General features: G+C 43.3%; 1 protein-coding gene across 1 annotated transcript in view; it reads right to left on the reverse strand.

The window, feature by feature from the left end:
- Window positions 1-6,552: 6,552 nt before the first annotated feature.
- Gng2 (G protein subunit gamma 2) overlaps window positions 6,553-24,775 on the reverse strand; it is a 98,453-nt gene continuing 80,230 nt past the window's right edge. The window contains exons 4-5 of the mRNA XM_052191741.1: window positions 21,520-21,635; window positions 6,553-7,021 (exon numbers count right to left, since the gene is read on the reverse strand). Coding sequence (XP_052047701.1) covers window positions 6,893-7,021; window positions 21,520-21,606 — 216 coding nt within the window. The 5' untranslated portion in view covers window positions 21,607-21,635 and the 3' untranslated portion in view covers window positions 6,553-6,892. The remainder of the gene's footprint in view (window positions 7,022-21,519; window positions 21,636-24,775) is intronic.

Below are 24,775 nucleotides of genomic sequence, written 5' to 3' on the forward strand. Positions count from 1 at the left end.
GATGCTAGGTAAAGAGTCACTATACTGTATTATTTAGGGACAAAGGACAAGGAAGAAAATCATGACATGTTCAATACAGATGAAGATTGTTTTCTAAATAGTTTCCACTCATGAATGAATATTGACTTTCTCTTCTTATTTTTTTTTAAATACGTTGCCAAATTTTGAGTACAAGGATAAAGTATGCTCAGTCAGTTATTTGGAGTTGGAAAGCAAGCTACGATTGCTACAGAATAGCATCTAGCAGGACTCTCTGCTATGACAGAAATATTCTGTCTCTGTGTCATTCACTATAGTGGCTACTGGCTGAGCATGACTATTGGACACTTAACACATGATTAGCTTATGTGAAGAGCTGAAAAATTAATTTTACTAAAATCTAGTCAATTTATAGCTAACTTTGAATAGTCACACATAGGCAGAATAGAGGGCAATCAGCTGGTGATCTCAGCCATAGAGAAGGATTCCCTTCCCTCAGGCCTAAGCTGTGTAGTGTCTCTGGTCATTGAACCTATAGAAGCCCACAGACCCTTAAGTGTTATCACCGAAGTCAAGGACTGATAGAATGCCCAGACCATGGCATGGAGGCATGTATGTTACTCATACAGGTCAGGAGAGGAGGCCTTGGACCATTGTTCTGTGTGGAGAACTTCATTCTTGGTGGCCTTAAGGATGAAAGAGTAAAGAGAAGTTTCCACAAGGGGTATCCTGACTCCTGAGATGGTTATAGTTTCACAGAGAGACAAGATTCTCATATGGTAGGCTATTAACATCAACATCACCCCCTCCGGTCCAGAACCCACCTCTGCTCTCCTTTTGGCTTCCAGGGATCTTAGTAACCAGCAATAGACTTTTCTCCATTAACCCACAAGCTCCACGCTGTCGACTTTGTCACAGAACCTCAAATACTGCAAAATACCATTTGTTTGGAGGTGAACTGGTAAAGTCGAAGGCAGCATGGACTTCGGACTGGCCTCCAAAGAGGAGCAAAATGGAGTTGCCCAAAAGAGTTGTTTTGTTGCAGTTATTTTTCTCATCACAGGTCATGATAATCCCGAGAGGGTTAGCCCATAAACAAAGGGATTGAGGCAGCAAAGAGTCACAGGGCAGTAAAAAGGAAGAGAACCCTGGTGAATCAGGGAGATCAGCAAGGCAGGGCCAGAGGCTCTAGAGCCTTGAAGGAGGATGTCTGTGGCTGGTGGAGTGCGTACCTTGAAGCAAAGCATCATGGGGTTCTAAGCCCGTCCATATCAGGCGATCAGACAAGGAGTCCCTTTTCCTTAGGCTGCCCGTTCGGCCCACGTGACCATAATGACTCCCAGCCTAGCTTGTGAGGTCGTGGTCCAGGGACATTGCCAGGCACCTTTCCTGGGACCATCATTGCCTGTCTTTTTTCCCTGTAATTGCCGAACTGGTCAGAGCTGACAGTATCGAGATGCTGCAGAGAGAAGCACAGAGGCGGACAGGGCATACAAAGGATTCGACTGCACACGGGAGCCAGCTGGCGTTCAGTAGACCTGCTTCCGGGTTCTTCTTAGGCAGTTTTGATATCCTGCCACCCGCAAGCGAAGGAACCTGATTACAGACCACTTGGCTGCCGTTGCTGAGAGTGCGAGGATGTGAGGGTGATATGCAGGGCGTGTGGTGGAAATTTGGACACAAGCCGCTAAGGGTTTGAGCCAGGGAGGGTGGCTAGAGAGGAAAGGGTGCCGGGACCTGACGCAGGGCTGCCTAATGTTTCTGTCTTTGAGGGTTGCTAGCAAGTAGTGGCCACAGTCCTTTGCCAACACTTCCTTCATGACACCTGTTTATCTCTTTTCTTTCATTTGATTTGGCCACTTTTTTTTTCTTTTCAAGACAAGGTTTCTCTGTGTAGCCCCGCTGTCCTGGAACTCACTCTGTACCTGTACACCAGATTGACCTCGAACTCCTAGCTCCACCTGCTTCTACCTCTGCTTTCTGTAATTTTCTCTCAGTTTTATAGCGAGGTGGCTTTAGGGGGTCTTGGCTGGGATCACATGGGAACCCCAGGGCTCATTCTAATTCTTCAGCTCATGCAGTGGGCTCACAGTGATACCGAAGGTGCTTGAGGTTGTCCAGACACCGTCAGCCTGTAACGTGGGGTGGGGATGCAGTTTTCCAGCTCTAGTGGGAGTTCTCCCTGAGGAAGGGCCGGGAACCCAAGGGGCCCCTTCATTGAAATCAATTCTGCCCAACTCTCCTGATTCTAAATAGAAGAGAATGTAGATTTGGGGCAGAACCAGAGGGAAAGGGATTTCCCTTGGCAAATTATTTGCAATTTGTGGATTGGAGCTGACCCAGCTCTAATTCCCTCTGTCACCGTGAGCGCTGTCTGAAATGTGACTGGCTTATTAAAGGAAAGCTGGAGAAGATCTTCCCAGGGGCCCCAGATGAAACAGGAACAGAGCGAAAGAAAGCCCACCGCATCCTCCTGACAGGGCCTCAGGCCAGGAGCTGGCTGGATCCTCACCTGCCTTTCTGCTTTTGCTCCTGTGATGTTTGCATTCGGTGCCTTTCTTTAGCATTAGGAAAGGCAAACAGTGCTAGAGAGAGAACACTAGTCAGCCAGCAGCCAGCTTGCAAGGGAGTGCGTGTTGTTAGGTCAACAGAGAATCAGAGTTCACGAGTGTGGTGGGGAGGGCGGAAGCTTTGTTTACAATGCATCTCAGGTGATTCTGAGGCAGGAGGTCACTGTCTGAGATACAGTGATGGACTTGGAACAGTAAGGCACAAACTGTACCCTGTGGCTCCTTCACCCGTGGGTTGGAGATGCAGATAACGCTGAAGCCGTCCTAAGGGAGCCGGCGACTCCGTCTTCACTCCTGGAGCGATCTGACAGTCACAGGCTTTCTTAGCAGGGTCTGGTGGAACAGAACTATAACCCCAGTTACTGGAGGAGGCCGTGTTGAGACAGGAGCATTACAAGTGTAGGCACTGCCTGGCCTATAGTGTGAGTTCAGGGCCAATCTAAGCAATGTGGCAAGATCCTGTTCAAGGTTTTTAAAAGCAGAGGAAAGAGCTGAACATCCAGCCCAATGAGTTCCCCCTGGAGTTGATGGCACCATAGGTTCAAGTCTCATGGTGGGGAGGAGCTGTTGACTGAGCTCTTCAAGGGGTTTCTGAACCCAGAATCCGAGGCTCTGTCTTCTCTGGTATATTTGTAAAACCACAGAAAGAGAATAAGACTCTGAGTTGGGAATGGGTGGCACTATTGTGTAGCTACAGCAGGTTAAACTCTATACATCTAATCTCTCTCTCTCCCTCTCCCTCCCTCCCTCTCCCCTCCGTCCCCCCTCTCTCCTTCTCTCTCTCTGGTCTAGCCTGCAGAACTTGAAGGCCCTCCCTCCAGTATTTCTTTATTCCCCAGGGCTGTGCATGAAGCACAGTACCCAAGGGAGAGGAGCTCTACGCAGCTCCAGATAAGATGTATTTTTTTTCTCTCCTTTAAACCTGCTATGAACTGACTCCGAAAGGAAATCATTTTTCTCTGTTTGCCTGTCATTCCTTATTTCCAGGTCCCACTTAAATCACTACTGATGTGGGAGGGGCTCCACAGGCCTTTGCAATGAAAGTGACCCTTTAGGAGATGAATCTGAAAATTCCATTTATTAAAACAAATACACAGTTCACGTGGGATAAAGGTGTGCACATCACATTCAGGTTTTCGGGCTTTAACATTTCGAAGCTGGGTGTGGTGGCTCATGCCTTTCTTCTCGAGAGTCAGAGGCAGGGGGATCTCTGAATTCGAGGCCAGCCTGGTCTACAAAACAAGTTCCAGGACAGCCATAGCCACAAAGTGAGACCCCGTCTTGAAAAAACAAAAACAAAACACAACAAAAAACCCCAACCAACCAACCAACCAAACAAACAAACAAAAAAGTCCAAAAAGCAAAGCCTCCCCACCAAGACACAAGATTTCTGCCCACCCCCATTTTTCTGTTTTCCCCTCTTTAAAGACACATTCCACAGATCTTATACAGGAAAAGTGCGAAACTCGGAACAATTACACAATTGGTGGGCTGTGAGACAGTAATATATACATAATAATTCATCATTTGCAGGAGCGGCTAGAAACAAACACCAAGGAAAAAGAAAAAAAAAAACATAAAAAGGTCACCAGCTTGATTTTCTCAAAACTCATCATGTGAATACAAGCATATGGGGAAAAGCGTGATACTTCTTAAATCCGATGATTTAAATTATATCTTAATTTCAAATGTAAAAACATTTTTAATCAGAGTTGATATTAACTATTGTTCAGGTATTTTAACAGATACTGCATTTTAAGTATGACATTTATTATTTGTTAATTCCATTGCAGATTGTAATTGCTATCCAGGTATATAGAAATGAGAGTCTTAAATAGTTAAACTGAAGTTTTCTATTAGTTACCCTAAGATAAAATTATACTGGTGACAATTATGGTTGACATTGAAAAGAATTAAGCTCTTTGGAGATCCAAGTAAACAAAAACTTTTTTCCCTTTAACAAATACAAACATCAATAAGTTAAAACTGATTCCAGCTATAGCTCCATGCTGAAGGATATGGAACTGTAAAAAAAAGATATTTTCCTGAAACTTCTGTGTGGAAGAGGATAGTGTTTCCTGCCCTTTTTATTCTGTAAGCATGCTCACAAGTCATCTGCAAATCCTTAATTTTTAATTGTTAGGCCTGTAAAAGGGGCACTCTAAAGACGGTGTTTCCATGTAATTGCTTCAGAGATCTACGTTTGCACACAAGTCCAGAATCCTCCTCGTGTACCCCCCACCCCCAGCACAGAGTGCCCGGTCACAGCTGTTGATATGTGAACACAAATTCATGTTTCAGCTCACTTTGAATGTGTGACACTTTTAGCTGATTCCACAGTATTCTTAATTGCATTAGAGTGCATATCTGTAAAGACTGACAGTGACTTTTTTTTGTCTGTCTGTCTTGTTTCATTTTTACCATTACATCTTCATGAGCATCCCACCAACTATAGCAAACCCCCAAGAGCCACTGGAACAGAAGTTTCTGGTTCTAGAATTACATTGATAATTGTACCGGTCTCCTCCTCTTCCACCCTAGGTCTAAACTTTAATTGGACACAGTTAGCTTCTTGGCTGAAAGCCCATAGAAGAGTTAAGAAAAATATCTTACCAAATCTGTTTGTAAAACGTGTCCTTGCCATAGGACGTCTGCTTACTTTCTCTTTCCTTTAAAAGTACCACCAACTTTTAAACCACGAGGAAGATAATGGCAAGAGGAAAAAAGACATTGTCTTTTAGGATTTGAAAACAAAAAGATGCTAAGAGGCTCTCTTTGACTGGGTAGATGACAGAAAGTCTGAAGGCAGTCGAGGCCTTCTGCTACTGATGGAGGGTACAACCAACTCTAATGAAAAAAACAAAAACAAAAACAAAAACTTGCTCTCAGTGTCTTACTGTGAGCTTTAGCCAAAGTAAATAGGATGGAGAAGTTCTAACAAACCGGGTGTAGAGCAAAGGAGCGAATGCTTTGAAATTTTGGGGGAGTGAGAAACAAGGGAAGAAGAGCCCACTGTGAGGCTGCCCGGAGCACTACGGGGGACTCCGTCTCTCAAACAAGGAGCATTCTGAGGCTGGCCACCTCCCTTGGAGCTGTGGGTTTATTTCTTCTGATGCTTGAGCTAAAGAGGGCCATGGTTATCTAGTTGTGAACATGGAAAATGTTCTTTTGCGTATGCTTTCTACGGTTCCTGGAAAGTGGGAACGGGCTGATATTCTTACAGTGCCTTCACTAGTCAACGTGGACCTCTGCCTGGACTCCAGTGTGGGGTAACCGTGCTGCCCCGGATCCTGGGTAAGCCCAAATGCTGTAGATTGGGGAAATCTGTCAAGAGGTACTTATATATACCACAATTCACTAGGAGGTATTTCAGGCATGGCTAAGGCGCTGAAGTGATCTCAGTTTTCAAAATACAGAGGATACCGCCCCCCCCACCCCCCCCCCACCCCCGGCCTCTTTTCTCTCACATCTCTTCTGAGCGTTCCAGCTGAACAACAAAACTTCTGAATGGATGCGATGTAGGAGGGACATGTTCATGCAGTATTACTCAAAGCCTATCACAGAGATAAGAAAGCACCGGTCACAATACATGGTTCACTTCAACTCGCAGAATCAAAACTATCACATACAAATATTAAGAATAGTGGTAAGGGAACACAGAGAGCCGGCATTGTAGCGTGTGTGTGTGTGTGTGTGTGTGTGTGTGTGTGTGTGTGTGTTTCTATTTTCTTCTTCTTATTCTCATGAAGAAATCCCATGGGGAACATCTTTCTAAACATCTCAGCTGTTCACTCCTCCTTGGAGTTGAGTCTAACACACAAACCCAGTCTTATCCCCTCAGCCCTCTAACAGAGAGGGGTAGAGAAAGAGAAAGGGAAGGAAAAGAAAAAGGCACAAAAGACTAAACATGGAAACCATTAAACTGGACTGTGGCTATACGGGGCGACAGCTTATCAGAGGGTATTTGAAAGACAATTCTCATTCCCAGAATGTTAGCCATATCTCATCTCAGGACACCGGCTTTAATGTTTATTTTGTTTATAAATATGAAGCAGAAATGTAAGGTCTTAGAGGGACAGCAAAAAGAAGTGACACCAATCTCATTTTTTTATACATTCCCCTCCTCCAGGCCGGTCTGCAGGGTCAGATCTCTAAAGTTGGGACATGGAATCAGCTTTCATTCTCATAAGGGGACAGTTCTTTAAACATGCACAGCCCAGACTGTCCAGGATGGTTCTCTTTCTTCTCTTTATATGCTGTGGACGAGAAAGGTGCCCACTTTGCTAGGAACTCTACATTTATGTCCCGGGAGCCCTGACGCTCTTCAGCCTCTTCTCAGAGACTTAAAGGATGGCACAGAAGAACTTCTTCTCCCGAAAGGGGTTTTCTGAGGCCGGCACTGGGGTCAGCAGGGGATCTTCCTTGGCATGTGCCTCGCAGTAGGCCATCAGGTCTGCAGCTGCCTTGGACACCTGCAAGGGAAGGCAGAAACATCCGAGAGGACAGTGAGATATGGGCCCAAACACCACCACCCTGACGCTCGGAACCCCAGCTTTGGGGCCCACCACCTTAGAGCTCATCCAGCTAAGCATTTGAAAGCCAAAGGGTATAAGGGAAGGGTTATTATGCCCCACCTGCACAAGCCCTGCTTACTGATCTGTAGATGGGGCTGTCAGTGAAACTGAGCTGACAGAGCTGTTGCTGGCAGGTGAGGATTTAGGAGGGAAGCACTCAGGGCCTCTAACAGAAGAGCTGCTCAACTTGAGAATCGAGTGAGAGCCAACCCTCTCCTTATACTTTTGTACCATCTTAGTGGCTGCACCTGAGTTCCAGCAATGGTGGCAGGATTATACAAGTGAGATAACCCAGGAAAGCCATCCAATACCACAGAAAGGATGCTCTTTACATAGAATAGCCACAGCTGTATTTCTATAGCCCTGTCCCTGGTTTTGGAATTCTCCTAAGGATGCCTACAGCCAGGCTAGTGACCCCTTCTAACCAGGAGGCATATCACCACACACACACACACACACACACACACACACTGCTGATACCATGCAGCATAGAACACATACATTACAGTAGCACCATGTGACTCCAACCAAGAAGGCTCCCATTAGAGGGGCTTCCCTGCTTTTGGAGATGAGACAATACACTGCACATTGCCTTGGGAGGAGGAGTCACCAGTGGTGCTTTCCTCTGCAGTTGTTGAGATAAGCTGACATCTGTCGATGAGGTAGGTGATCCCCCAGAAGAATGCCATTTAGAATCAGAAACATGAAGTCAGTCATGTCCTTTCTGACATGGTACGTTTGTGCTGAAGGTCACTCCCAAAGACCTAGCTTATGAAAATACCACCACGGTAGGGTGTGAAAGTCTCTCATGGTGACTACTGCAAGTATATACTTCTCTAAGACTCGGGCAGATTATACTATAACTAAAAATATACCAGGCTCCTCACTACAGGTAGGTTCCATCTATCCACAGTGATGTCAGACTAGCTTATATCAACGAGTGACTTGTTCTGGCCAATGAGATGTGAACAGAATTGATAGCAATTACTTTGGGGCAGAAGAATCAATGCATGCTTTGCCAGGCACTCTTCCCTCTTCCTCCTCGTCCATTTGAACTAATAATTGGGACCTCCTTGCCTAATTCACAAGTTCCCATGAATGGATCACTGGCCACACCCTTGCTTTGGTCCTTCTTGCCTGAGGACCAAGTGGATTAGAGTTCCATCACTTACCACTACACCAGTTTTATGATTAACAGATTGGACATAGAAATCAGTTTTATATTCTCAATCAATAAATGCTCAGCTTTTTTTGTTCTCTTTGCCACAGACCAGACAGAAGCAATATTATAGACAGAATCTGTCCCATAGGCCAGGATTCCTGATGACAGTGATGTGGTGTGGAGTGGCAACTGCCCTGATTAGGGAAAATCTCACAGTAGCTCTATAATCGCAAGCCTACTTTGTTCTTGATATCAATTTAAAATTTCTCTTGCTCTACAGTAGATGTGGAAAGTAGACCTGTGTGGGAGGTGCCAAAAATAGGGGGATGATACCAGGAAGCCCGGCTTACCTTGATTTGGATATAAGCATGGGTATAAGTATTTGTTTCCCATGGCTGCCTTGATGTAGCGTTACCAACCAGATGGCTTAGCACAGCCCTGGCATGTTATCTCACAGCATTAGAAATTTGATGTTTGAAATTAAGGTGTCAGCAGGGTTGGCCCCCAACCCTCTGAGTAAGAAGAGACTGTTCCGTGACACTCAGCACCTGGTAGCTGTGGTGACCTTTAGCATTCCAGGCCTCATACCAGAGCACTCCAATGTTGACCACTATCTTTACACTGTTCATCCGCTTTGCTGTTCAACTCCGTGGGTCATTGTGTAAGGGTGTGCCCTACTCAGTGTGACCTCCTACTAACTTGCTTCCCCCTACAAATATCCCATTACCAAACAAAGTCACATTCTAACCTGAATGTTAGACCTGTTTCTCGAGCCCTCTTTTTCTTCCTATCTCTGTGACAAGGCATCGGCCAAAATCATCATCTGCCTTCTGTAGCTGAAAGCTCAGGATCGGCAGATTCCAGGAGCTCGTTCACAGGCAGGCAGCCAAATATGTGGCAGAAGAACTCGGATGCTGATGATTTACCATTAAGCTGCCTGTGTGCAAATTATTCAATTGCCCGGCTGGTTCCAAAGGTGGAAACTACTTCTTCGTGCATCTTTCCTAAACCTGATGATGATGAAATGAAAGGAAATGGTCTGTTCTGGCTGCAGTTCCCCCAAATGAGGACAAAGGTTGGACTTTGAGGAGAAATTGCAAACATTTTTTTTTCTATGACTTTTACTTATTTGAGCAATGGGAATGAAAACAGGAGCAGAACTGCTAAACAGCAGAGACTTTAAACAGCAGTACTGAACCCAACATTTGTTAGGAAGAGATCTAGTACCAGCCACACCTACTCACCCATGATGCTCGCACACAAACACACGGCATGAAATTCCCAAAGCACTTTTTACTTGAGATTTTCAGTTTATGCGTGTGAATGTCTGAGTGCATGCATGTCTGTGTACCCTGTGTGTGCAGTGCTCCAGGAGGTGAGACGAGGGCACTGGATCCTCTGGGACTGGAGTTACAGACTGTTGGGAGCTGCCACATGGGTGCTGGGAACCAAACCCTGGTCTTCGGGAAGAGCAGCCAGTGCTCTTGACTGCCAAGTCCTCAAAGTACTTTTTAATGACACAGAAGGTAGAGTAAGAAAAATTAATAACACAGTATATAATAAGCTTATATTTGAACAAATGATTCTGAGTGATTTCCTTTTCAAAATGCATTGTGTCTCCTCATGAGACTGCAGTCTCTTGTAGATGATGACCCAACACAACATCAGAATCTTGCTAACAGCTGGGATAGTTGCTGGTATTTGTGGCCTTTGTTTTGTGTCCAAACTACGCCAAGCATCATGGTTAATCTGTAGACTAGTCTTGTGAGTCTGTAAGTTATTAAAACCCTCATGCTTTGTTCAGCTGCTTTTTAAGACAGGATCTTCCTATGCTGCCCCGACCCTTGCTGTGTAGCTCAGGCTGGTGTGAAACTCTGGATTCCTCTGTCTCGTAGGCACCGGGATGCCAGCTGTGTGCCATCACGTCCAGCACTGTCCTCAAAGTGGGTGTGTGGATTCTAGGTTTCACCGAGTAAATGCTTGGCTCAGGTATCAGCTCAGAAGCAGCCAAATGTGAATGTTCATGTTCCGAATTTAATCTCCACATTGACTGTCACATGTGTCCCCTACCTTGCAGTAAATTATGTGATGTTCTGCCTAGATCTCATGCTTTGGGGCTATCCTCTCTAACACTATGATCACAATTTCTTTTATATCCGTAGGCCTAGTTGCTCCATGAAGATTCTCTCTGAACCTTAGGACAGTACAGAAATAGCCCACACTTAGATCCCTCGCTGTCTTCTCCATTCAGCTCCACAGTCTGAAGCGCCATCCTTTCCAGGACAACTAAAGCAGCTGCTTAGATAAAAAGTGATTAATTGGGTTCACCAGTGGGCCCGAGGATAGAATTTAAAGAGCGGTCTATGAAGTTTGATGATAAAAATCATTCCTTCATTTTCACTGGCCTCAAATGGAAATTTATCATCTCCCTTCACTATAAATGTGAGCTGTACAAGAGACCGAGTCAGCCAATAGAATCAGATATTTTTAATCATATTATACTCATCTTCATATCTCAACACTGTATTAATATTTACCCACTTTATGGCTACAGGCATGGTATTAGACACTGCAAATAAAGGTACATATCTATACTATATAGGTTTTTGAAAATATTTTTTAGAGATGTGCCATTATCTAAAATATCTTATAAAATATTATGATACACTGTATTTTAACATAAGCAGTTTCCTCTGTAATGTAAAAGCATCATTCTGAGAAAGGGACCAAAAACTTCAGCAGACAGCCAGTTGGGCCAAGGACACCAAAATGTGAAAGGGAGCTGGATGACTCCTTTGCTTTTTGAAACTGTCACAAGTTCTGTAACCATACTGTGACTATAACGGTAGTTTAAAAGTTCACATTGGCTTATGTAATTCCCCATTTGAAACCATCAGTTCTTGCCCACTATACCTTGTAGAAACAAAAACATAATATACTAACCTATGGGTCCTGACTGTTTAGAGCCCGCTCCTCTCCAGTTTCATGTCCTGACACTTTTCTCCTTTAATTTTGAAATTCCTAGAGTCCTCTCTGCCTTATAGTTTTGTATCTATGACTCTGATGAACATCCTTCCACAATCCTCTGCAGCCAGCCCCCTGTACTCCTCACAGGGCACTCACTAATCTCTCCCTCCAAACAGGCTTTCTTTATCTTTTCCTGTCCAAGTGGGGCACTCTTCTCACACACAGAAGCCACACCCCTCCCCAGTGCGATTATCCTTCTGAGCCTGTTTATTGGTTGCTTAATATTTTCTAACCCTTCAAGCACTATGCTGTGCAAGGGCAGGAACCTTATCTTACCTATCTTACTCATCATTGTGATATCAGTGCTGACACGAGGAAGAGGGTCAGGCCAATGCTAAAGAAGTTCTCAAATGCAACCTTAATGAATAGATCCAACTAATAAATAGTGGTGTATTCTTACAAATTCCCATAGGGCAAGAAAAGGGCATTGCCTGCCTTGGAACTAGAGTTACAGGCAACTTCACAATATCTAGTGTTCATAAAATATTGCCAATAGCAAATAAGCAAGAAGAGGGTTTAACTATAGGAAAGAGATAAACTAATTGGAACAAAAAGACTTACTGCTAACTGGTATGGTCCATAGAGTTCATGGATAGGGATGTTGCCAAAAAAAGCTATTACAAACATTCTCTATATGATCAAGAACACAGAGGAAAAGAAAACGTGATCAAGAAAGACACGAAGGATGCACAAGACATCTTCTGTGGAGAAGGGGATGAGGGGAGACGATGTATCATTGCCAGTAAAGGGAGCTAAAATTGTGGAAATAGGACTTGGTGGTTTGGGTATAAATGCATGGTTATAAATTCACACACATATAGATATAGTTTAAAAAAACACAGTGAAGTGTGCCTGAATGTGTGTGTGTGTGTGTGTGTGTGTGTGTGTGTGTGTGTGTGTGAACATGTACGTGCATTTTCTAGCTTTGTCCAGGGAGAGGACCTGGGAGCAATGTGCATATTGCACACTCAGATCTTGGCTCTTAAATACCATTCTCTAAGGAACCAGGGCTCACTGGAGGAAAGGATGACTCCAGGGCTGAGAAAGAAATGAGAGGCGAACCCACTTTTGCTCCAAACTAGGCAACTGCTCAAAGGAATGAGGGTTTCACACCCAAAGGACACAGCATCCAGCTTTTAGCTTTGCTAATTTAAGACCAAAGTAATAGATTATGGGAGTTGGAGAGAGAAATGGTTGAGTAGTTAAAAGCATGGCTGTTCTTCCTGCAGACCTGGGTTCAATTTCCAGAATCTACATTGCTGCTTATAGGGGATCTGGCGTCCTCTCTGCCCTCCTTGAGTGCCAGACACACACATGGTGTATAGAAAGACATGTAGACAAGATACCTGTACATATACAACAAAGTAATAAATTAACAAAGAGTATAAACCATTGATCAAATGGGGACACCTTAGTCCATAGCAACACAATTAAATATATTTTTAAAACAAACAAACAAACAAACAAACAAACAAACAAACAAACCAGGAAGTTTTATGAGGAAGAAAGGAGTTATGCAATCTTGAGCTGCCTCAAGATTCCAAAATACCAAAGAACTGCAAAGGGAAAAACAATTATTTCTCAAGGAGAAACTGTGAGGATGGCACCTTAGTCAATAATCAAAGCTAATGTTACTAGTAAGTGACAACTCAAAATCAAGTCCCACAGGGATGGGCAACAAAGACACACTCTACATGGTCAAGGTTTTCTAACTAGAATTTCATCAGAGCAAAATATCAGATAAGGGGGACAGCAAAATAGTTCAGTGGGTAAATGTCCTTGTCATCAAGCCTCGCGACCTGAGTTTGATCCCCAGGGCCCACATAGTGAAAGGAAAGAAATGTCAGATAAGCCCAAACTGAGTCACCTTGCATAAAATAAATGGACCACAATCTTAAAAAAAAATGTGTCAAGGTTGCAAGAGGAGATGTGTCACACAGGACAGCTAAAAGTGCAAGACAGGATTTTCAATCAAGTCCTTTGCTAAAGAAATTATTATTGGGGTCAGTTTTAATATTTAGATGGGGTCTCATGATTAGAATAAAAATGTGTACCACTGTTGATTCTGACCATTACACCATGGTCATGGAGAAGAATGTCCTTAGCAGTAGGAAATAGACATTAAAGCATTTGAAGGTGGTAGGCCCTTTTCTTAACTTATTCCAAATGGTAGGAAAGTAAAAGCCCTTGACACTGTACTTGTGACTTGTCAACTGAGATGTCTCCAGGACAAAAATAACTTCACAGAAGAAAGAATGTCACCACTTTAAAAACATTTATTTTTATTTATGGATATGTGTATATATGCCACATGAGTGTGGATACCCTAAGGGGCCCAAAGAAGGTGTCAAGTCCCCAGAGCTGGAGTCATAGGTAGTTGTGGGTTGCTTGACACAGGTGCTGGGAACTGAACTCTGATCCCCTGTAAGAGCAGCAAGTGCTCTTTGCTGCTAAGGCTAAGGCTAAGGCATCTCTTTTGCCTCTGCTGTTTTTTAAAATGGGTTTCTTATTGGTCTGGAGTTCTCGCATTAGCCAGGGTGACTGGCCAGTAAGTTCTATGGATCTGCCTGTCTCCTCCATGCTAGAATGACAAGTGCACACTGTCACGCCTGGGTTGAGGCTCAAACTCAGGTCTTCAAGCTTATGTGACAAGAACTTCAGTAACTGAGCTTTCTCTCTCTAGTCCAGGGGTTTACGTCCAACATTAGCTTTGATCTTCCTAGACTGACAATTGCTGAAATCTAGGCTACAGGTAACCCCACCAGACTCAAACCAAGGAGTAAGGAGTGGGAGACTCTAGACAGCCCCAATAACAACCACTGGACTACAACTATCAGCTCTAAAATAAAAAGAACCAAACTATTGTAGGCAGACAGATGCCTCGAGGCCTCTGAGAAGTTGCAGAAGAGGCAGCTGTCTGTCTATGAAGATAGAAGCCAGACCTCCTGTCAAACTGAAATGGGATGAAAAGCTACAGTTCCATTTTTATTACATCCTGAAATTGAGCTCCATCTTCACATTGGTGCCTCAGAATGCATACAAGCCATCAGGCAAAGAAATCCTCCCTGACAAGGCTGTCATTGCCTCTGCCCATGGGAAGTTGCCTGTGCACTGAAGGTTATCAGTCATGATGCCACTTCCTCAGCTGGTTTGTCTGCACTAACGCAGTTACGCAGGGCTGCCTCAGTCTTTTGTGTAGTTGATTACAAGCTTACACCACCAGGCTTAGCCGAACAGTCTTTTATTTTTTTTTAAAGTAAGGGAGACTTCGCTTTCACTGAAAACTAGGCTATTTAAAAAATTTAATTTCTCAGGGATTTTAAACGTCTAAACTTTTGCAGTATAAATTGAGGATCTCAAATTCTTGGACTACTGTGTCTTAAAAATTTTTAATAAAAACGGAACACGCACACAAACATTTCTTGTGGCTAAGACACAAGTCAAAACACAAAATTCATTTATATTTCATATAACTCATGCATATAGCCTGAAGTTAATGCTTTATACTATTTTTAGTGAGCTTATGTTTTTACTATGACCCTTTAATTGAGGTTCCCCCTAGTGGCACTGTCTTGGTGCTTAGGAAGTTTTGGATTTGGTAAAGTTTTAGGTTTTCAAATTTAGATGTTTAGTGTATAATGCTTCCCCAGCGACTATGTAAAATGCACAGGGATAAATATATACTTGGTGCTGGACAAATAGCTACTGAGTTCTTAAATATTTTATCAGCCTTCATGAAACAAAAGTTTCTTACTCATATCAATGCAGACTAGAATTTAATTGAAAAGCTTTTGCTTCACTTCTTGCAACTACAATAAATTAAGGCTGGCCATACGTGAATGTCTATAAGGCTAGTGTATGTTTTACTGATTTTGTCATCTATGAAATGTTCTCAATTGACCCATAAAGAGGAGTATACCTTATTCTTCCTAATAAAATTGAACATATCACTTTGAGGAAGGGATATTAAAGCGTTTAATTCAAATGCTGGAAAAATTCTACAAAGCCCCAAACAGAGGCTGTGTCCATTCTCTAGCACTGTGCATATCATATCTAACTAGCTTACTTCATGGATGTCTCTCTGACTCTGTCTCTCTGTCTTTCTCTGTCTCTCTATCTCTCTGTATCTCTCTGTATCTCTCTCTCCCTCTCTCCCTCTTTCCCTTTTTCTTTCTTTCTTTCCCTTTTTCTTTCTTTCTTTCTCTTTCTTTCTTCCTTTCTCCCTCCCTTCCTCCCTCCCTCCCTCCTCCTTGCTTCTTCCTCCCTCTTTCCTTCCTTTCTTCCCTCCCTCCCTCCCTCCCTCCCTCTCTCCCTCCTTTCTTTCTTTCTTTCTTTCTTTCTTTCTTTCTTTCTTTCTTTCTTTCTTTCTTTCTTTCTTTCTTTCTTTCTTTCTTTCTTTCTTTCTTTCTTTCTTTCCTCCCATTCTCCTATGTAGCTCAGGCTGCCCTCAAACCTGTTTTAAACTAGTTTATTTCTCAGTACAGCACTCTCTAAAGTTCATTTCCTATGTGTTGCATGTCTATCATCAGAAAGATAATAGAAATGTTCAGACGTGGCTCCCTAATTTATGTATTTTTCAATTATTAAAATCAGCCTGTCTTTTATTTTTGAATTGTTTTAAAAGGTGTAATGTAAATGGTGTTTACTTATAGTCATACTATAATATACAACAATTTGACTTTAAAATCGCCTCTCCTACCCTTTTTCATTTGGCATTTGAATTCTCTCTGATCACTGCAGTTTTATTTAGCTAATTACATTCATACTTAGAATCTTCAAAGAACCACAAAGGACACAAACACCACCTTTGACTTTAAGGACCATGTAGTCTGTTTGGAAACGTTTATTTAATAAAAGTTAAGTTAGCAAATTTGGTAGGAATAGAAAGATTAATGAACAGATGTGGACTTAAGCTAACACTTAACGAAGGAATATAATTTACACAGGCAAGGATGGGTGTGGGATGTTCCCAGTGAGGAACCCAGAATGGCCAGGTAAGTGGGAATTTACACGACACATTGCTAGAGGAAGAAGGAGACTCCATTGAAAAGGTATATTAGAAATACTTGGGAAAAACGAGCAAGCTTGAATTTTTTTATGTGGGGTCAGTGAGTTATATGGAGTTTTATGAGTCTAGCCAGAGAACCATCAGTTCCTTCATGCTCTTGGCATTGGATTTTTCCCCACTTACCTCTAGATTCTTCTTTGTAACATTCAGAGTGGCATCTATCAAAGATCACCCTAGCTTACAACAGTTCCTGGCTCCTTTTTAAATTCTTAATTCCTAGAAATCAGGATTTTATACTGCAACTTGATTTTGATGGTTGGTAACTGAAGCTAGAGATGTGTTATTCTTGCAAAACAGAGATGTCAGACTGTGGTGGTGAAACTGGAAAAAAACGTGGTCAAGTCTTTCTGTTACCTTGGGAGCTGAGAGCGGTCATCTTGTGTTTGTCATTTGCACCACTCAGCTGAGAAATCCACTCTTCCCAGGAAACACAAATGGCAGGAAAAGCAATGGCACATCATGGAGGACCCACAGTTCCCAATGGCTCCCAGTAATCCCTTCAATTGCTGACCCTTCAACTGCGTTCCTGTCCCGTATTCTTAGACACCCATGTCTTCTATAATTAATCCCCTCTTTCTGCTTAAGTTAGTTTGCTTTGGGTTTCTGTTTGATACCTGTGCTCTAAGGATGAGCTTTCCCCCATTTCACTATTAGTGAAATAGGGTGTTTCCTGCTTTAGAAATCCGAGCATTACCATTCACAATCCCTATCTATGCCTTTACTTTGACTCCCTTGATTTTACTCCCTATCCTTGAAGGAAATGCTAACAAAGAAACAGAGAGCAGCTGGGAAGGTCATTTATATATGCCTGGACTTATGTAAAGATATGGATTTCATTATTTTGAACTTTCCAGGACATACAATACAAAGGCTAAAAAACAAGAACAGTTTCAAAACAAAAAAGAGTTGTTCAGGTCCAATAGAGCCGGCTGGATTACTCTGGGGCCACCTGAGGGATAAGGCACCTCTTGTTTATGAGACCTTTGAAACCTCCAATGGCAACTGTACCCTAGCTCCTCTTTCTAAGGGTCTTCCTCAGTTCATCTTAGCTATAGCTTGTTCTTCAAGATGCGCATAGAGCTATTATTTGATGATGTTACTGCTGTAACTGGAAGATCACAAGCCTAGCACTGTGCAAAAAGTTCCCTCTAAGCAGACAGTGGTAGCACATACCTTTAATCCTAGCACTCAGGAGGCAGAGGCAGGTGGGTCTCTGTGCTCAAGCCTAGTCTACAAGAGTGAGATCTAGGACAATCAGTGCTACACAGAGAAGCCCTGTCTAGAAAAACAAAAACAACCAAGCAAGCAAAAGTTCCCTTGTGCTGCTGAAAGGCTCAGGCCTAGAAAGTAAATGAAGCAGCTAGAAATCTCAGAGCCCTTGAAAGATCCCTGAATGCTGACAACCAGCTAGCTGAGAATGGTGTCAATAGTCACAGTGTTACCCAACAGCAAAACTAAAAATAAACTGTCATCTCACCACAGCATGCCTGCCTGGCTGTGTGGTACAGAACAAATGTCAGAGTACAGCCTGATGCTGTATTTCCACTAACAGAAGGCCTGATGACATCAAGGACTCAGAGACGCGACTGTGAAGATCACCTGGGTAGTGGCCACTCGGTACATGGTTCATTGAGTTCACCCTTGCATGTGCTCTCTCCCCACTCTCCAATCCAATCTCTCAGAAGCGATTTATTTACGTCTCTTCAAAGGGCAGTGAGGAGTTAACTTTGACATCTTTGATAACTGTCCTTCCTGGATATCTTTGCTTATTCTGATAGCAGGTCATGTTCATATTTTCCGTATCTACCCCTCACTATACCACACATAACTGATACCAACTAGTGCCAACAACATAGAAAATCTCAGTAAAATATGTATTAGACAAATGGATGAACAAATGGTGAAAAAAAAATCTAAATGTCACAGGGAAGGTCCTGGAAAGCTTCTTTAAGCTACTGATTGGTCTGAATCCTCAGGGAGTCCCTTCTCCCTCACGGAATGCCTCTCCCGGAGCACCATACTCCTTAGAAAAGCAAGAGGGGAAAGGGAGAGATGGCGGCTGTTCAAGGCACTAGAGGCTCCTTTCGGGGGAATCGGAGGCGGCTGATATGACCACTGTGGCAAGAGGGAGGGGATAAAGCTGAAGAGACGCGCAAGGAACTCCACGGGTTCCATCACAATTTGAGATTCGTTGTTTAGCGGATGGGGAGCTATGGGATAACAAAGTTCTCTCTGGGAGAGGAACACGATGAGATTCTCTCCTGGAATGTTTTCTTGGCAGCAGTGTGACAGGTGACCAAGCGCTGATGCAAGCAGGTTGAAGTGGAGTGCAGGGACCAGGCGGGAACCATTTCCGGCAAGGGAGCACGCAGGATGTCCGGGTAGAAGAGGGCATTTCGGCATGCTCCCCGAGGACCAGTGTCTAGTGACTGGGAAGAGTGGCGGATATGCCAACTACAGCAGAGCGTCAGAGGATAAAACCCCCATTTCTCCGGACGGTGATTGGTGGAGAGCCTCGGTCCTTCATAAAGGAAATGAGTGTCTCTCTGATACAGCAGTCCCCGGGCCACCTCCCTTCTCCTAGCGGTTAAAACACCCACCAGTCTCTGTATTTTTTTTTCCCCAGTAAGGGAATGAAAAAGAAGAAGCAACAAAGGAGAAGGAGGCAGAGAGGGACAGAGGAAGAAAACACACGGGAAGAAGTCCTTGTCTCATTCACAAGCAGGGAAAAACAAACACCGTGGGAAACAGAGAGGCGCGGTGGTGTGGCCCGCCACCGGGAGCTGGAGTTTACAAAGGAAAAGGTCCTGGATATTTGTCCAGCTTCTCTTTGAAGGTAGATGAGATCTCCCTTCACTATCCAGGACTGGGCAGACAGCAGGAAGGAGGTTCATACCCCTTACCCCAAGGGAGCAGGTCTTAACTGCAGCTATATATTGGAATTAATTGAAGATTAAAAAAAAAAAAAAAAAAAACCTGACGCCTAAACCCTAAACCCAAGAGACCCTAATTTAATTGGCTTTCCTTTTGGCGTGTTTTGGGAATTGTTCTGTTTATAGAGTCCTTTGGGTGATATGAACATGGAGTGAGCTGAGAACAACTGCTCTAAACCAGGAACCAACAGACTCGTTTTGTAAAGGGACGGAGGGTCATTATTTGGAGTTTTGTGGGCTGTGTGATCAGTGTTAACACCTCTATTCCATGGCTGGAGTGTGACTGGAGCCATCCACAAAATATAAGTGAATGAGTATACGTATGTTCCAATAATTCTTTATTTATAACAAACAGTGTGGGTTGGATTTGGGTTCTGAGCCACATTTCACTGCCTACTGTCCAGTCCAGGGCATCCACTGGCTGATCCGGACTGTAGAAGAAGAAAAAGTAGAAAAACGCCGTGGCCTTTAAAAAGGCACTTGGAATAATGTTCTATTTTTATTTTAGTACAATGAGATATGTTTCTGAGTTCCATTTCCTGAAGTGTTTCTGAGGAACTAAAATTGTGGTGACTGACAGAAATTTACCCTCGGGCAATCCAACCTATGATGGCTGTCTACTCACAGTGACAGTGGGGCTAGCTTCACATTCAAAATACGCCAAGGGTCTCAACAAAAGCCTCACCTTGATCTAAAGTAGCGTCAGTAACGCTGCAGTCTGGGACATGAAAGAAAAAGTAGATTACTAATCTTCCTTAAGCATCCATGACGTTTTAAGGGAGACAAGAATGACTTTGTATGTGCATGTGGAATCCTGAGGTGAATGGGCCATCTCTCCCAACCTCGGGTTTTGAAACAGGGTCTCTCACTGAACCTAGAGTTTGTTGTTTCTGTTAACTGGCAGGCTGTTGAGTCCCTGAGACCTGCCAGTTTCTGAGCACTACCACATTTAGATGTTTTCTTTTTGCATCATTTATTAACGGTGCCTCCTTACCATGTGTGAGTGATATGTGTGAGTGTGATATGTGTGATGTGTGTGTGTGTGATATATGTAGGTGGTGTGTGTATATGTGTGCATGAGTGTGTATGTGTCTAATATGTGTGTATATGAGTGTGTGTATGTGGTATGTATGTATGTGTGTATGATATGTATGTGAGTGTGTATATATGGTAAGTGTGTGTGTAGGTGTGTGTATGTGGGTATGTGTGTGTGTATGTGGTATGTGATGTGGTGTGTGTGTGTATGTGGTATGTGGTATGTGATGTGGTGTGGTGTGTGTGTGTGTGTGTGTGTGTGTATGTTTACCACAGTGCACATGTGGAACTCAGAGCGAGTCAGTTCTCTCATTTTACTCTGTGGGGTCCGGAGCTTGAACTTAGGCTGTTGGGCTTGGTATTGAGCAACTTTAGCATTGAGCCATCTTGCAGGCACCTATATTTGACTTTTTATGGGCGCACTAGAGATCCAAACCCAAGCCCCGATGTTTGAAGGAAGGTACTTCATTCACTGAGATGTCTACCTAGGCCACAAGCATGGAAAAAAAAAATCAGTAAGATACAAAGATGAAAAACTTGTCAGCGATGAATGAATAAAACAGACTAGACTCATAAATTTTACTGAGTCTAATTACTCATAAATTAGACTCATAAACAGCACTAAATTTTAGATACTGAATGGGATAGAAAAAGTTAGAACCTAAAGTGCAGAGATCTTCACTGGGTCTGGGAGCTGGCTGGTGGATTGATGTCTCAAGTGCCCACCCTTTGCTTTGGCTGGAACTCAGTCCAAGCCCATTTTTCTTTTTCCTGTGGTATTTGTTAGTTTATGTTTTTTTAAAGACAGGGTTTCTCTGTGTAGCCCTGCCTATCCTGGAACTCACTCTGTAGACCAGGCTGGCTTCAAACTCAAAGATCCACCTGCCTCTGCCTCTCAAGCATGGAGATCAAAGGCATGTGCCACCACCACTTGGATTGTTTCTGATCCAACATAGGGACCCCACTTCAATGTATATAATCATTTGATGCTGGAGAAGCCTCAAGAAAGCAAAGATATCTTAGAGAAATAAATATCAATAGAATTGTTAGATCTCTCTCCTATCCTTTCTGTCATTATCCATCTCTGTGGAAAACCAGTCAAATGGCAGCTGGTTGCAAGACGTTTGCTCCTTAGTCAAGTTAGATGAGCTACAGAGTACGCCATCCTCACCTTTATCCTGTCGATGTTGGCTTCCATCTTCAGCTGTTCTACCAGCTTCCTGGCTTGTGCTATGCTGGCGGTGTTGTTGCTGGCCATTGGAGAGTCAGATGGGGTCTTCAGACACTCTAGAAAACACAGAGGAAGACTGCATCAGAGAATTCACAAGCTGCCAGATGTGCATTTCTTCACAACTGGTGGACCTCAAAACACTGCTGGCAACCAGGCCGGATTCTCCAGCCACCTGTATCCCAGTCAGCATCATGGATAACTAGCAGGCATTGATTTCCCATTACTGCCCTGCCCTCAAAGAGTTCACTTAGTCAGGCACTGATATATACACATACACACATACGTATAGATGATATTAAATCACATTAATTTAATTTGTAGATGCCCTGGAAGGGGTAGGGTTCTGGTACACACCACCTCTGTGTGGCTGCTGAGGGTTGTGGGTTCTCTATTGTCCGGGGCTGGGTGAAGTCCTTAGAGGATGAGAAGGAAAGCTGGGCAGAGTGATAGAAGGCGAATTCGATTTTTCTTCGGGTCTCAACCCTATCTCCAATATTCTCACAGAATCAAGCTCTACTCTGCTCTTCAGCTGTGACCACCTCAAACTGCTTACCACAGGGATACTAAACTGGGACAGCAGGGGTGGTGGGGAGGGTGGGGGTTGGCTTTCCAATGCCACTTCACTGCACATTGTGAAGCGCTGTCCCTAAATACTCTGACCTGTGTTTGAGTTTACAGCTCTTTGCTCACAGCTGTTTTTCTTAGTCCTTCAGGGACACAGCCACAGTGTCCAGGGGAGACAGAACCATGTCTCAGATGCTAAAAGTGTGCCCGCCCTTGTGCTTTGAAAGGGAAGTTCTCGGCATAGATCAAGAGACAGAGTCTCTGCCAAGGCCCCCTCCTGTGCCACGCCTCCCACACCTTCCAAACCTATCTTAAATTTTATTTCTTTTCTAATTCTTTCTTGGGCTATCAGATCATCTTACTGTATTTTAATGTTCTTTTTAAAAATCATTCTGTCTCATGTTTGGTAGCGTCCTCCCCCAACTCTTGACTGGGTCTTGCTTCTCATCAAGGTTCCACACTATGATCATTTAAAGCTGTCCCTGGAGGTTACTGACATTTGATAGGGTAGCAGTATCCAAGCGCTTTAATTTAACTAGAGTGCCAGACCCAGGAAATGAAACACGCCACACGGCATAGGTCAACACTGGTCCATTCTTCTTCTGGATCCATTATATTAAAAGCTGAAATGCTGGCTCACTTTGGGAGGTGTTTTTATGTAAGGATGGAACAGGACCAGGCTCCTCTTCTCAAAAATCAACAAGAACACATAGAAAATCCAAGGGATGAAGAATAACATATAATAACTCATAGACAATTTTACCCACCACTTTTAAAAAGACTATAAGTGATAGCTTTAGTACTAAGAACAAAAATCTATAAATTATCTCTTTAGTATTTTCCATGCATAATTCTTCAAGATAAAAGAGGACATTTCATATAATTCTCTGATGAGTTCCTTCTGAGACAGTTAGTTTGTAATGAATGCTGAAAACAGGCCGCCCAACATTTGCAGTGTAAATGGGAAGGCAATTAACTGTTCCCTGAACTTTGTTTCAAGGGGTTTGGAGACAACACAGTGAGGGAGAAATTGAAGCTATATCTGAAGCAACAAGGAGCTCCTAACTACTGTCAGACACTTGTAAAGAGAAGGAGAAATTCACATCAAACAAACAAACAAACAAACAAATAAATAAATAAGGCTGGGACTTGAGGGATAATTCGACAGGTAAATGGACTTGATGCCAAGCCTGATGACCCAGGTTCAATTCCCCTGAAGGCCCACATGGTGGAAGAAGAGAAATGATTCCTGCCAGTTGTCCTCAGACCTCCACATGTATGTTCAGAACACACACACACACACTCACAATCACATGAAATAAAAGACCATGATTTTATCAGCACGGCTAAGAACCTAGTCATTGCATAAGGATATTATATGTCCAAAAACCCAATAAACCTTTGACAGCCTAGCAGTCTTTATAAAGCCAAGACAGTGTATTGACTTCCAGCCAGCCTGAGATGATAACAGCTATGACGTTTCTGCTGAACTAGAATTCATTCGTTACATTAGAGTGCACATAATCATAGGCTTACTGAACCTTCACTGAGCCTGGAGGAGGTTTGGAAGTCTGGCCAGCTACTTTGCTGCATTGAATTGAAAAATAAATCATACAGTAACCTGAAGCACAGACCATAATTTGCCTCCAAGTACCCTTTCCTAGTAATGGTATCTTTTCTTTTCTTATGCAGATGTGTGTTTTACCTGTTTGTGTATGCTCGTGTGCCGTGTGTGTGTGTGCCGTGTGTGTGTGTGTGTGTGTGTGTGTGTGTGTGTGTGTGTGTGTGTTGTAGACCAGGTATCAGTGTCAACTGCTCATTACCTAATTTTTTGAGACAGAGTCTTTTATTAAAAACAGCACTCACTGATTCTTCTAGGTTGACTGACCACTGAGCCTAGAAGAGCCTCCTGTTTCTGCCTTCCCAGTCATGAGATTACAGGCACATGCCTCTGTACCCAACCTTTTCACGTAGGTTCTGGACTTTGCGCCTGCACGGCAAGTACTTTACCAACTTAGCCATTTCTTAAGCTAACATTCTGTTTCAAAGATTACAAGAACCCTGCACCAAAGCTGGATATTGTCTGTGAATGATCCACTTTCTAGCCTCCTTTGCAACTCGATATGATTATCCAAGCCTTGGCTAATGAGACGCAGCAATGATGGCCTTGAGAAGGAGTTATCCCTCACTGTCATTTCTCTCCTGCTTCTGGCCAGCTTCAGTATTCCAGGATGAGCAGGAGGAATCTGCATTTTTCCTTATTTTTAAGTTTTAGGGCTGTACCTTTTCTTTAAAAAAAAAAGATCCATTTAAAAAAATTCATGTGTCTGTGTGTGTATTTGCATATGTATGTATGTATGTATGTATGTATGTATGTATGTATGTACCTATGTATGTATGTGTGGAGACTAAAAGAGAATGACAGATGTCCTAGAACTGAAGTTGTTTATCACCTGAGTTGGGTCTAGGAAATGAACTCAAGTCCCTTGGAAGTCCCTTGGACGTCTAAACTTCTGAGACATCTTTCTGGGCCAGGGTAAAGATACCATGCTAACTGTGGATTGGCCACCTTTTATGTGATAGAGAAGCTAGGGGTATCTTGATTATAGCACTATTATTAAGAGTTTCCCTG

This window comes from Apodemus sylvaticus, chromosome 8 (assembly GCF_947179515.1).
Source record: "Apodemus sylvaticus chromosome 8, mApoSyl1.1, whole genome shotgun sequence".
Lineage (NCBI taxonomy): Eukaryota > Metazoa > Chordata > Mammalia > Rodentia > Muridae > Apodemus > Apodemus sylvaticus.